The 13,844-nt window shown below is 35.1% G+C and overlaps 3 protein-coding genes across 3 annotated transcripts; 1 reads left to right on the top strand and 2 right to left on the bottom strand.

The window, feature by feature from the left end:
* Positions 1-406: 406 nt before the first annotated feature.
* LOC143465692 (sideroflexin-2-like) lies at positions 407-4,475 on the top strand. Its single transcript, XM_076964118.1, has 9 exons — positions 407-739; positions 1,105-1,275; positions 1,462-1,604; positions 1,689-1,806; positions 1,938-1,998; positions 2,094-2,160; positions 3,178-3,277; positions 3,404-3,451; positions 3,555-4,475. The coding sequence occupies exons 1-9, from the start codon at positions 537-539 to the stop codon at positions 3,652-3,654; spliced, it is 1,011 nt and encodes a 336-aa protein (XP_076820233.1). The 5' UTR covers positions 407-536; the 3' UTR covers positions 3,655-4,475.
* Positions 4,476-4,790: 315 nt separating this feature from the next.
* Positions 4,791-9,075, bottom strand: LOC143465827 (BCL2/adenovirus E1B 19 kDa protein-interacting protein 3-like). Its single transcript, XM_076964322.1, has 6 exons — positions 8,178-9,075; positions 7,807-7,987; positions 7,151-7,250; positions 6,844-6,935; positions 6,300-6,449; positions 4,791-5,854 (listed from the first exon to the last, which is right to left on the bottom strand). Exons 1-6 carry the CDS (start codon positions 8,239-8,241, stop codon positions 5,812-5,814), a joined length of 630 nt encoding a protein of 209 aa, XP_076820437.1. The 5' UTR covers positions 8,242-9,075; the 3' UTR covers positions 4,791-5,811.
* A 2,284-nt stretch (positions 9,076-11,359) lies between these two features.
* LOC143464780 (uncharacterized) lies at positions 11,360-13,804 on the bottom strand. Its single transcript, XM_076962764.1, has 4 exons — positions 13,393-13,804; positions 12,934-13,081; positions 12,122-12,270; positions 11,360-11,669 (listed from the first exon to the last, which is right to left on the bottom strand). Exons 1-4 carry the CDS (start codon positions 13,674-13,676, stop codon positions 11,432-11,434), a joined length of 819 nt encoding a protein of 272 aa, XP_076818879.1. The 5' UTR covers positions 13,677-13,804; the 3' UTR covers positions 11,360-11,431.
* Between the last annotated feature and the right edge of the window lie 40 nt (positions 13,805-13,844).

Raw genomic sequence — 13,844 nt, 5'->3', positions numbered from 1 at the left:
GTCAGTGAAAAACCTATTAAGTATTGACTGTAGCCTACTTAATATCTTATTTCTTTACTTAACAGTTCATGGCAAAGTTGGTCTCTTTCTCTTGTCTTCTTCCAATTTTACCCAAACGTGATCCAAACCTGTTTCATGAACAAATCTTGAAAAATTTTTTTAAATAATTTTGACAAATTTTTTTCTGCTTTTCACACTTTAACAAAACTTTTGAAAAGACAGAAAACGTGTAAAAATTTTACATCTTACTTAATCAAACTATTGAGGATTTCATTTTGACCTTAAATTGTTCCTGATTTTATAAAATTGACTGAAGATTTCGACATACTAACGTAAGATTTCTATTATGGAAAACTTCCCGTAGGATCAAAAACGTCATCAATTCGGATAGTGATTAAGGTTAATTCCCCATACTGAAAGTTGGTCATGTTTTACATAGCACATTGCTTGCACTACCAGTAATTGCTTGTAGAATAACCGAACTGTAGAAGCAGCCATAACTAGGTTTGTAAGAAATCTATGTAACATTTGTGGAAATGATCAACAAGATAACCGTAATGGAACAAACTGATGTTGCTGTAAAACCAGAACGTCTTCAGGTTGATATCGATAAACCAAGATGGGACCAATCCACCTTTGTTGGTCGATTGAAACATTTCGCCACGATCACAGATATGAGGAAACTATTTGCTTCTGAAAAGAAACTTGACAAAGCTAAAGAATTGGTTAACCAATACAGGTGCTATTGTAGTTAAATAATATTAATGTCCAGAGCATAGGCTATGTATATACACTTGTAAAGACATTACAATTTTTAAACATCATGAAATCAAAAGTAGAGCCCCTTTCACTTTTTCTCTCTCGCATCTGGACCGAGTATAGAGGTATTATTACAACATAATTTCTTTTCATTCAGGCCTTCAGGTAAGAGTGCAAAAGACTCAAAATATGTGTGCAGTGCAGATAAAGCCTGAAAGCACTGAAGCATGTGAAATATTCTAACGTTATTGTCAGATAAATATGATAAATATGAAATGAAATTAATTTTTAAGAATAAGTTTGATGCTTTAATTACAATAGCTTTAAACAGGTTTCATTTTTTAGATCAGGTGCTTGCTCACCAGGTACCACAGAAGAACAACTTTGGCAAGCAAAACAGCTTTATGATTCAGCTTTCCACCCAGATACAGGAGATAAAATGAATCTTTTTGGTAGGATGACTTTTCAAGTTCCTGGTGGAATGACACTAACCGGCTTGCTTTTGCATTTCTACAGGTTGTTTACATTCTTAGAACCTGTATACAAACCCATGATTGTTTTCATGCGTAACTGTTTTTTCTTTTGCTTTGTTGGTTAATTATTTTCAATGTCATTACTTATGAAAATGAAATAATTGTTTTTCCTTATAGCAAAGTGTATAGTTTACGCATGAGCTGATTTACCATTACTTACTTCTTCCAGAACTCCAGTTGAGGTAGCCCTGTCACAGTGGGGAAATCAATCCTTTAATGCCCTTGTCAATTACACAAATCGCAATGCGGCATCAGAAATATCTACAAAACAAATGCTTGCGGCATATTTATCTGCAACTGGAGCAGCATTGGGTTTGATAAATAGCCTTACATTTTCTCTTTTTATTTTTATTTTTCTTAAACCACTAGAGGAATGTTGCTTTAAATTATGTTTAGGAGTTGCACTTGGGCTTAATGCTTACTCAAAAAAGGCGCCACCTGTTGTTGCTCGTTGGGTTCCTTTTGCAGCAGTTGCTGCTGCAAATGCTGTTAATATTCCTCTCACAAGACAAAGGTTTGTTTTTTAATAGATAAATTCTTACACAAATAACAATTTTGTTACAACTGATTTTTGTTATTCAAAGTCCCCTGATATAGATAAAAAAAAAATATGTACCGTTAATTGTTTTTTCATCTATAATTTAGTGAATTGATTCATGGTGTTACAGTAACTGATGCTGATGGAAATGAACTTGGCTTATCAAAGGTACGATATGGCATACGTTTATATGATATAATTTGTAAGAGAAAAAAGTAGTTTTATTGAATAAATTTTACCTCAGTTGCGAAATGTGTTTCCAGAAATGTGCTGAGAGAGGGATAAGCCAAGTACTGCTGTCTCGAGTTTTGATGGCAGCTCCAGGAATGGGTGTGAAGCCTTTTATGATTATATTTTTACAAATCCACTTTTATCATATATGCAGTGGAAACTCAATGAATTGACCAACGAATTTACTTCCAGTTAGCACACTTCGGTGGTAAATAACTGTTGAAATATGGGGCAGGTTTCCAACCAGGTGGGCTTCGCAGTGATAGAGCCACATTTCTTTAGTTCGTTGGGCAATAGAGCCGCTCAATCTGCACCACCTGAAACTTTTTGCATCGGCAGATAAGCAACCCAGACGATTAAAATCAAGACTCCCATTTGTCCCAGCCGTACTGAAACTATCAGAACAAGCTAAAAACTCAGGTACCACTACGTTTCGTTGGGCAGATTATAAATGGAATGGAGAGTGGTAGGAAAGCCCAGCTAGACTTTGCAGCTTCATTACCAATGTCGACTCCCAGATCACCGGACTTTTGTTACCCAGGCTTAATTGCCTGGAATATGGCGTCTGGCCTTTCCCCTCAACTCTGTGCAAATGGGGATCGACAAACTCTGCGGCTTACGAGTGTGGCACAGAGTAGCAAACAACAGACCATGTTTCCTCTATGTACCATGCGCTCCATGGATAAATGGCAGGCTAGGTCTGGATAACAGCACGACTCAGCGGCTGCTTATTTCATGCATTTACGCCCGAACATTTAGTTTGGGTGGCTGGATCATACAATGAAGAACAAAACTAATTAACATATTGTTCACTTTATAATGAATGATTTTTCGGCTAAGTTTGAAAATCGGCTCTGGAAGGTTTAAGCTTTTGCCACAACAAAACACTCTAAGTTAAGCAAAGTCTTCAAAAGCATCATGTTATCAGAATTTATATACATGCATTTTAAGATGGCAGTCACAGTTAAGTTTCTTCGAGTTGTCCGAAATTTTGAATTAATTGAAGTCGAGTTAATGAGCTTTCACTGTATAAAAAATACATCCAATTCACTTGTCATATGAGATACCCTTATCAGTAAGTGAATAGATTTACAATTGTTTTCTACTTCTCAACAGTTTTCCTTCCCATGATGATGGAAAGTTTGAACAAGCGGGCTTGGTTCAGAAGAGCTACATGGCTACATCTCCCATTCCAAACATTTGGCGTTGGCGTGTTGTAAGTTACTTTTTACTTTAAGTAAAAGTAAGTTACTTTCTTGCTAAACCAAAGAGCTTTTACCGCATTTTTAAGCAAAGACGACCATCAGGGACATCGTTTCTTACATTTGTGTTTTATTTGCAGCTTGGTTGCTATGGTGCCAATAGCGTGTTCATTGTTTCCACAGAGAGCGTAAGTTTTTTTTAAGTAGGATTCCATAGTTTTGAGCTTAACCTTTACCTTTTAACCTTCTTCTTATCAACAGTAGTCAATAAATGGTTCATTTTTTACCTAGATCTATGGATGTGAAACAGTTAGAAAATGAACTACAAGACGAAATAAGAAAGCGATTTGGCAAAAATGTTGACAAAGTGTATTTCAACAAAGGTTTATGATCATTTTTTTCCGTCTCTTATATGCTTTTATCAATCGAAACACATTTTAGGGGTGTTTTAGTAGATTTCATGCCTGTAAGTTGGTAATTCCGGTTTATTCAGTGATGCACTGCCCAATTTTATGTGTGACTGAATGGCAGATATCTGTTGATCTACATTCTTGTTCTGTGCATACAATGCAAGAAATGTTGATCTACTTTACGTTTGCTCTTGTCAGTCAAATGCAAAATAAAATAATTTTTATAAATTATGTTTATCAAGAATAGCATAAAATGGCTGAGCGCTCCCAACGCACCAGTTGGTTTATTATTTTTATCATGCAATTTTTTAGTACTGATCATTTTTATTGCAATCATTTTTTGTAGGAATTTGTGTCAAATAGTGTAATAATGCTTATAATTATGATCGTAATTTTACGTTATCTGTTTGTGGATGGCTATTACCATCAAATTTTGGTGATGGTTTTGTTTCACCTTAAGTTTTCTACCAAAGTAAAATGTATCGATTTAATTGTGATATTAAAAAACTTGAAAAAACCACGAAAAAACGTGATTAATCAACTGGCACAGGCTGAACCTTATCAGGTGATGTTTTTGGAAGAAATGTGATTTTCTGCACTGTCATTTTATTTGTCCTAGTATCCTTCACCTATTACATGCAAAGTGTAACTGTGTATGGTCAGCATACAGCATTTAGCTTTCATATCTTACAAGTACATTTTCTGTGTGAGATAAGTTTTCCTACACTTTTAGTCTGTTAGTATTCAATTTGCTGAACGTTTTTTAAGAGGAAATTTCCTAATGAAAAGTGATGACCATCTGCATGTCTGTGTTTATGATCTATGATGTCATGGTATTGGTCAGGGATCTAGTACAGTAAGGGCTTACGATATCTTTTTGCAGCAGCTGTAAATTAATTAACGAAAATTCATTTTAGTGATATTTAGATGTTTTCAACTATGCAACTTTTTGGTTTTATATTTTAGAAACTTTAAACGCATCAGAAGACAAACCTTAATAAGTGTTATGTGCAACTATCATATGTTACAATTTCTGGCTATTGGTCAGGCTACAGTAGAAGCCTACGATACCAAAGCCTATCACAACGTAACCAACAAAGAACATAAGCACATTAAATAAATGAAAACAATATTTTTATTAAAGTGATGTAACTTCACACATTACCAAAACAAGAAATTTGAATTTCGTGCTCACCCAATCATGCAATGAAATTAACTTCAATGGGGTCGGGGGTTAACCAAAGATGAAACAAGAAACAAACAAACTAGACAGCATTTGTACAGCAAACGCAACGAGCTTAAAATAGATCTTTGTAAAGTATTAAACAAAACATTGAGGAAGAGCAGGGTACTACCTTAAATATGTAATTAAACGCTGTATCCCAGGTTGCGTAGATTGTAGCAGAAGATGTTTCAAATAAAGAAAATAAGTTAAATATGCGGCACTGATAACAAAAACTTTAGAACCAAACTTTAAAAACCACTTTTCAGAAGAAGAGAACCTGTCACATGTAAAATGGGTGTTATCAAAATTTTGCTTAAGGTATGATACTGCTACATATTTTCAACAGAACGAGAAATAACGCACGTCACCACATTGCCTCAGAACTGTTTACTGCCTGTAATGTGACTGCAAAGATGGAGTAAATTTATGGACTACTGATTGTGTAAGTATTTAAGTAAGCTTGCAAAAGATGTAAATCGATATTTTAGTTACATCCATATTGCACTGAAAATAATAACTGAGCAACATACAACTACGAGAAATGGTAAAACTGAAATGTGAAATGTTCCACTGATGAAAAGGCACAATTCTACAATCAAACAATTTTTTAGCCACAACAAGCTAAAATATGAATATTGACTTAGCACTGAAAGTGGAATTAGTAAAAACAACATGGCCACAATTACAATAGTATACAATTCTTTGAATTTAACAAAGCTGCCGGTATATGTTAATGTACCATGAATATTGGTACATTGCTTATTTCTTGCAAAGTACTGTGACACAGATAACTAAGTACTAATGACCAGAGTTAAAATACATTAAATATATACAAAAATACATGAACACACATCAATATTTCTGCTCATTGAGAAGCATTCCACAGTAAGGTACTTTCTGGTAACGAAATTTTTCATGTGTTTTTTGCAGATGCGATTCTTTTTCCAACATAGACACTAACAAAAGAAAAATCCAGTTATATCAACACGATATTGCATCTGATTATGATTAATGCATATTAAGGCAGTTATGTGTCATTACAATACTGCAATGAAATCTCGTTAGTTCAAACCGTTTTGTTCCCAGAGCATTGCATCAGATTAGAGACATTATCCGGGTTATTAAGACGAAATATACTTTACTAAAACAGTTACAAGGAAATCCATTCCCTGAAATGAATGAAGTTCAGAATAACGAGATTCCACTGTATATACTTTTTATAATGACTAATACAATTTTTACAAAGTTCAACTTCAGCCAGACAGGTGTCATAATATTTGCCTACAACTTTGCAATAAATTATTAATTTGTACTTGTTAAATTAGAGTGACTTTATCACATCAATATTTTTTACTAATACTTATTCTCTAGTAAAAGTTTAAGTTCAGTAATTTTCCTTACCCGACACCAAAGGCCAATAAATTTGATATAACCAAAGTTGGAATGAAAATCTGCATAAATTCCCATGACAGGAAATCATATTTCATTGCCTTTGTGTTCCGTAAACTCAGCAAAGTTCCCTTCCTTTTTGGATGCCTAAACTGGGTTTTCCTGAATAAAAAATTGGGAAAAATAAAACCCATTCTAAAGCAGCCACTACCAAAATCGAAAATTTTCTAGGGTCCCCCCTGAAAATTTCCAGGTAGTTTGTGAATCCAGCCCTGGAAGCAAGTGTTATTAATGACCTGCCCAAGTGCACAACAGAGAGTCGCCAAGTATCGAACTTAAATCTCAAAATCGTATTGTATATTTTTTGCTATTGACTGTGGGGAGCAATGCTTGTGTATTGCAAGTCCTACCTTCTAACACTACACAACAGAGCCAACTATGCATTAACATCAGTTAACAAAAGTGACAGAGAAACAATGGTCCCTTGTGTATAACACATATCTTCACATTAATAATTTAAACGGACGTGTTACAACTTTAGTCAATATAAGCTTACTTCATTTGTTTACAGGTGGGTTGACTCGACCAATCCCAAACCCATTCTGCTTTCTTTTCTTCGCCAATTAACTTTGGCAGCACATCCTTTAACTAAAAAGTTATTACGCTAACAATGTTGCACATATAATCCACAAGCTATATTTCTTATCAAGATAAATATCTTCATTTATCTTTAAATCCCTCCTCTTAAGCTTGGTATGTTGCAAATATATACACACTCTTAATATATCACAAATATCTCCCTTCAAAAACTATCATGATTAAATTGTCGGAAGTAAACAAAGGTAGCATTTAATGAAACCTACTGGAGCGATATCATCATCAGGAGAATGGTGACCACTTACAAGAGGTGACCCTGGCACTGAGCCTGTGGCGCTGTTCTGCAGACTTTGGGGTCTTGGTGGGCTGCAAAAATTAATGCAGGGCATTAGAATGAGTGGTAATTAAATATACAAATCAATAAACACTCATTCAACTGCTTTGTTCGTTATTAAGTTACGTGCATGGGTTTAAATTCAATTGAGACCATTTTCAATAAAACAATTAACGGTTTCATACTAATCATTTCACAAATTGGTGATACAATTAAAGAGTATTTGACAGTGGTTACTGTCAGTTATCTAAATCACCAACTGCATTCAGCGTCATTCAGATAGGCCAATACAAACATCACCAATGTAAATTAACAGATTATCATTTCACAATAACACACAGTTGCCTACATTATTTACCCACAAACATTTGAATTATATGCAAAATAAATACCAAATGATTTATTACATGCCAGCAAAAACCAACAATATGACACACTACAAAACAGCAAATTGTATTAAACATAAATATCATAGCTCTAGGTAGCTTTAACAATAAAATAAGTTAAAATTCTGCAGATATGATAGCTTGTTCACTTAACAAAAAAGCTTTTTATTTCTTAATCACCAAGCCTTTTCTTATGTGCTACCTGTTAACAACAGAACTGCATTTTGATGGGATTCTCGATATGGATGGAGTAGAACCTTCCTGTTGGGCTTCATAAAGAAGTTGTTCCATGTTCGCATCACATGAAGATTGAAGACATCTCGTTCCACTTCCCATGCTCACAATGCTCTCTCTATCACTGCATTGGATAGCAACCCACGACTCTAAAACCATGTCAAACAAAATTGTTACCATACGGCTTTATAAAATGAACAACCAGACTTTTGTCTATTTGATTGACGATAGCTTTTTGGCTACATGTTGACTATCATTTCAACGTTATGATTAGAAACTGTGCACGATGCAAGTATGCTTGAAAGAATGGTTGAGAGGGTCCTGTATATAATCATGTACCTGCAAGATCATCGTCAGTTTCTTCTGTATTAATAACTTCAAACTGTTTCAAATTAGAAGACATCGTGATAATTTTCTAATAAATATATCTATACCTAAAAATAATAAATAAAAGCGTGTTTCGAGAAATTTCCTAACCTCATTGCTGCCTTGCCAACTATATACTGTATATAGTGTTTCAGAATTGAAAACTGTACCAAGTTGCCACTATATCCAACGCTTATGTTTATAAATCAATAAAGAAGTGTAGTAGAATTTACTAAGCGTTAAAAGTTTGGCTAAAATAGGACCAACGCTCCTGTCGCACTTCGTTGCATTCGTTATCAAGTAACTAGGATGTCTTTAGTCATAGTTTTGAACGCTTGAACTGTAGCTGCAGTAGCTTCGTGTTGCAGCAATGCTTTCCCCTCTCTGTGCATTACGAATATACAACATAACGTGCCCTGAAATTAAAAACGAATTGCGATAAAGACATCAACGTCCTCGAATGCTCTTGTACCGAGTCTTACATCTTCATAATCACCTGGACAAACATGAACAAAGCAAGTAGTAAAGATAAAGCTATCCTACGGTAAAAAAAACGCAAAACTATTCTAGCAAGTGCCGATAAATACGTCCGAACATACGAACACAGACAATCTGCTCCTATTTTATGGCACTGGTTGGCTTTGTTGTTGGGCACTCAAGCACAATACAGGTCACGTGACGTAAACACGGCTGTGGATTTTCAGCGTCGGGTTACTATCGGTCACGATATGAGATCATCAGTTGAAAGAATGCCATTAACAGCGGGATTTCAAGTGCCGCTTTTGTTTTTTTCGGTTGCTTGGCGATCTCAAAAACAAAAATTTCCATTTTAAGATGAAGAATGAGTCCTTAAACAACTTTGCTTTGGACTATTCACTCGCTAGCTCTTATGCTAACGTTTTGTTCTCCACTTACGAATTTCTCTCTATTCGAAACGCAAACTGCACGCTTCAAAAAGCGTATACCTTCCAAATATCTATATACAGGAAGCTAGCTAGCGAGCGACCGACCGACTGACTCATTTATTTAGGCAAATTAATACGCCTTGCAGCTGTAGCCTTCTCACTAACAAACAATATCACACGTTTGCAAATCCATTTTAAAACAACCCGGCGCCCAGTTAAGGCAAATATGTTGAGTTATCGGAAGCAAATAAATGAATGTCAATCAATAAAAATTATTATTTCGAAAGAATTACGTGGTCAATGAAAGTCTTAAGTCTTGAAATTAATTGCGACATCCTTTTGCACGTTCACGTGCTCTGAACTTTTACCACGCTACTCTTTAGCGTTTACTGAAGATCATTAAGCAATCAGTCCAAATAGTATTCGTTTGCTTGATGAGCAAATAATTGAGTCTTGTCACAAGATCTGTATTCTACGGCCAGTTAACCACATAGGCTACTTACAAGGATGTTGTTGTTGGCATTATTGAGTGAGTTTAGAATTGGTTTACTGTATCGCCAAATATTTTGAAGAGAAAACTTCAAAATGGGTTAACTAACTAACTAATCAAATATGGGTTTCTGTTTCGCTTCATTTGTTGAACTAAAGTTTGCGATCGGATGGATTGCAACTTTGCCTATTTACGCCTTTTTTCGACAAATCAAGTTAACATGCCAAGCGTATAGGATACGCGTCTTTAGTAACAAACCTTAATAATGAACATGTGTTTTTCTTGACAGATTATGGCGTCAACCCGACAGTAGTGGCTACCGCCGCTAGATCAACACTAGACACCAGAAAAATAAAGTCATTAACCAATTTTGGAGGCAATTTCAAATGACACTCAAGGCAGAAAAACTTTTCATGAATCAATGATGTTTATTTTTGTTTTCAGTGCTGACACATACTTTACTGGCTGCGCTGCACTTTCAGTCGTTTCTAATTCTAGCTGGTAGAATGTAGATTTCAAGCGGGTTTTGAAGAGGAAGTCAGGTCAAATCTGGCCATCGGCCCTTGCACTCGGTTGACACTTATTTACATAATAAAAGGCTTTGTAGAAGTCACTATTGCATTACGCGTGACGTTTTTACGCCACATAGGCTATGGTGTTCATTTGTATTGATATGCTATTAATTAAAAATATTTTTAACGAAACCAACCATGAAACCGGAATTTCGTACCGATTTTTTACCAACATGCGTTTCATGCATAATGCCTTGCACATCTGAATTGTAAATTGGTTACACCTGTACAATCTTTGATCCGTATTGTAGGCCTAAGCTTGCATTTTCGAAACTTCATTGTGCTGTAGCCTAGTCCTTACAAACTGGTTATGATCGTGTGGCTAAAACGTGACGCCATTATTTTCTGAAGATCTGGAGCTTACGCAATAAAGGTCCAGAATTTACAATTTTGGCGTTTTATGACCGTAAAATTTCTACCAATATGCATACTAGTAAAGTGTTTAGTTTAACGCCAGTATTTGCAAAAATCGTAAAAACTATTTTGGCGCAACAGCCAACTTGCAATGCCACTGGACACCGACACGAACAATATATTTGCATCGTTAATTCTAGACAACGAAAAATGATGGCCTGATTATATTAACCGAATGTTACTGTTTGCGAAATGTTTTAACAACTCTTTAAAAAACCTGGAGTTCCATAAAATGGATGTTAAAAACCTTTTGTTTTTTCTAAAGCGGAAGTGAGGGTGAAGTAACTATAAATGAAAACACGAAAATTAACAGCTAATATGTTAACGAGTGTAATGTAAACAATGGGTTTGCTGTCAGTTTTAAAAGTAATGGCCGATAGTCAATTAAAACTGACATGATGACAACAACTGGAAAAGCATTTTTTGTTAAAATTAAAGTAGTGACGCAACTCGTTGTTAAAAATGAACCATTTTGACGGCAGGTTCGTTTCACACATTCTCGAATTAGCTAATATTGAGTATGTGCGTCTAGATACTTGTGTATCGCGCAATGGTGAGATAACCGCGGTTAGCTATACCATTTACCCAGGCAACACGCTAAAATTCGAAGGACATGTCAACAGAGCGTTTTCCTGTTAAGTAATACAACTTTTAAATCTATCTCCACACTACAGCCATAAACCTGCTGGGCTGTTTCGTGCCAATCTACTGCTCCCATTTTCATAACAATCTTGGTCCTACTCTTGATCTCGCTATTTAAAAGGACACTATTCATATCGTTAACCGAGATTTTAATTTCGAATCTGCAAAGACAACCAAATGTGGCAAACATACTTCTTCATACTTCTACCCAACACACGTATAACCCATGTGAGCTGGCGGGATGGGCTTTTGTCTGTGGGAGTGAATCACTTCGTTATGGGCTTTCTTTCTTCTAATACGAAGTATGTTTGACTGCCTGTATCGGTGGAGGGCATATTTATAGTGATCATCTGGCTTTCCTTTTTTATTCCACGGAAGCTTCAGTGGGTGATAATAGAACAAACTCTCGTCAGTGTAACCTTTGTAAGGGTCGTCAACATACCTGAAACCAAGCAATAAAAACAACTATGCATGCAAGTAACGCTGCAATGCTCATATAAAACATCACTTACATAAGAAATATAAAGAAAAATTCAAAATGTATAGAACTATATTCCGACAAAACTTTGATATCAGGTTATTTTTTATCCGTCCATCCAGTGGACAGTCCTAAAATTGCGCAATACTATATAAAAAAAAACATAAAATCAAAATAAGAAAGGCTTGATCGGAGCTTGCTTGAAGGCTTTTTCGGTAACTGGGGCTCAAGTGACGACGAATCATTGCCAGGTTTTAATTATATAAAAACTTTCCTCGGTCCGAGGATAAAGATTACCATACTATATATACTTAATGTGATACAAAAATATACGTGGCAACAGAAAAAAGTGTTTTAAAGCAACATTAGATGATAACATACTTTGCAAAGTTACACACTGGCAATTTGTAACATACCATTTTTGCTTCTTCCAATAATCTGTAACCATTTTATCTAATAGTTTTGACTGCCAACGGTTGCAAATTAAATGTCGGCGATGACGCCAAATTAAGCTGGGGTTCCCCTTTCTTAGAAGTTTAACCCACATTCTTTTCTTGTATCCTGACTAAGGAAATAGTAAGCAACAAAACCGTATTATTTATGTGTTGACCACCAGACAAAAGCTCTAGTTTCAAATCGGGATGTGCCAAATCGAAAAAGATTCTGATTCGTGGGAATACAAATAATAGGCTTTGAAATTCATGCGAATATGAACCGATCAACTGCTTATTGCACGTAATCAAAGTTCCTGATGGTTAAGAAAATAATACTTGACGTTGCCACTTTATTGAAGGATGATTGCAATCAAATTGTTTTTTTATATTTCAAATTACAAAGCACTCACAAACATTTCACCAACTTTTGTGTCAATCAAACAATTCAGTAATTTGCGTTATATCGTTACGTTAATATTTACAAAATATAGGATTCGATCAAAATCTGCCAACAAAGATTCTGATTCAGTAGAATAATAAATAGAATAACATGCGTAATATTCGGATTCGTGTTCGATTTAGCACATCCCTAGTTTGAAATCAATTCTTCAAAAGTGGATAAAAATGTGGGGAGCAAAAATAGTTAATTCTTTATAGAATTCTACTACACAATTCATATGAACAGTACCACGCACAACTTAAAATATTGTACATGATAATTATATCAATAAATGACTAAACTAATTGATATGCTAATGGTCTTCTTTTTCATGTTTTATTTTAGCAAATTCTACCTGTCTTCGGACCCAAAGCCCATTTCCCAACCTACGAAATCGCTTGATTATAATTTTTGCAGTTTTTCTTTTACCTCTGTTTCGGCTGACAACTGTTACATTTCTATGTGGAATGGAAGGCATGAATGGTAACAGTTGATTTACAAGGCTGAAATATTAACAAAATATTAATGATCTAAAATGATAACTTTTTAAAAAAGTTCGTGAAACCAGATCAGACAGTCATTTATATGCCAATACAACAGTCTCTCATTCTTTCAGTTATACTACCAAAGACTACTAAAAAACACTTAAATAGCAAATTTCCTAACTAAAGAAGAAATTTCCTAACCAAAGAAGAAATTTCCAACATGGAAATTAACAGCTGTTTAGCACCAACTATGAATATGTCTACTTATGACATTATGGAGTGTGCTTATGCCCAGTTGGCACATGTGATGCTGCATAGCATTGCCATACCTGTTTCCATACGTTAGTTTGTTCACGAAAACTTTGGTGTTGCTTAAAGACAATGAACTAAAGCTGTTACTCAATTGTCTTTGAAGATTCACTTCATTTTGTTGTAAAAAGTTTTTTCGTACAAAATTTGCAGCTTGTAATGGTTGACCCTGAATGCCAATGACTGGAAATGTTGCTCTGGACAATGACGCATATGAAGTAAAGCAGTACATAGTTCGGCTATACACGTGTTGGTTGCTGCTTGTTAAGCGACTGAATGATTTTACAAGCAAATCCATCTTCATTGGATGCTGATAAATCAAGTGTAATCCAAGTTGTCAACAAAACAATGATTTTGTCAAATAATGGAGAAAGAAAATTCACATTCCAGCTTATTCTATTTTAAAATCACTTTGAAAAAGCATTAACCTATTAATCTGAAAAACATTTGTCTTCAGAGTGCGTGCATGTTT

The sequence above is a fragment of the Clavelina lepadiformis genome, chromosome 7 (assembly GCF_947623445.1).
Source record: "Clavelina lepadiformis chromosome 7, kaClaLepa1.1, whole genome shotgun sequence".
Classification (NCBI taxonomy): Eukaryota; Metazoa; Chordata; class Ascidiacea; order Aplousobranchia; family Clavelinidae; genus Clavelina; species Clavelina lepadiformis.
This window is presented reverse-complemented; position numbering and strand designations above follow the sequence as displayed.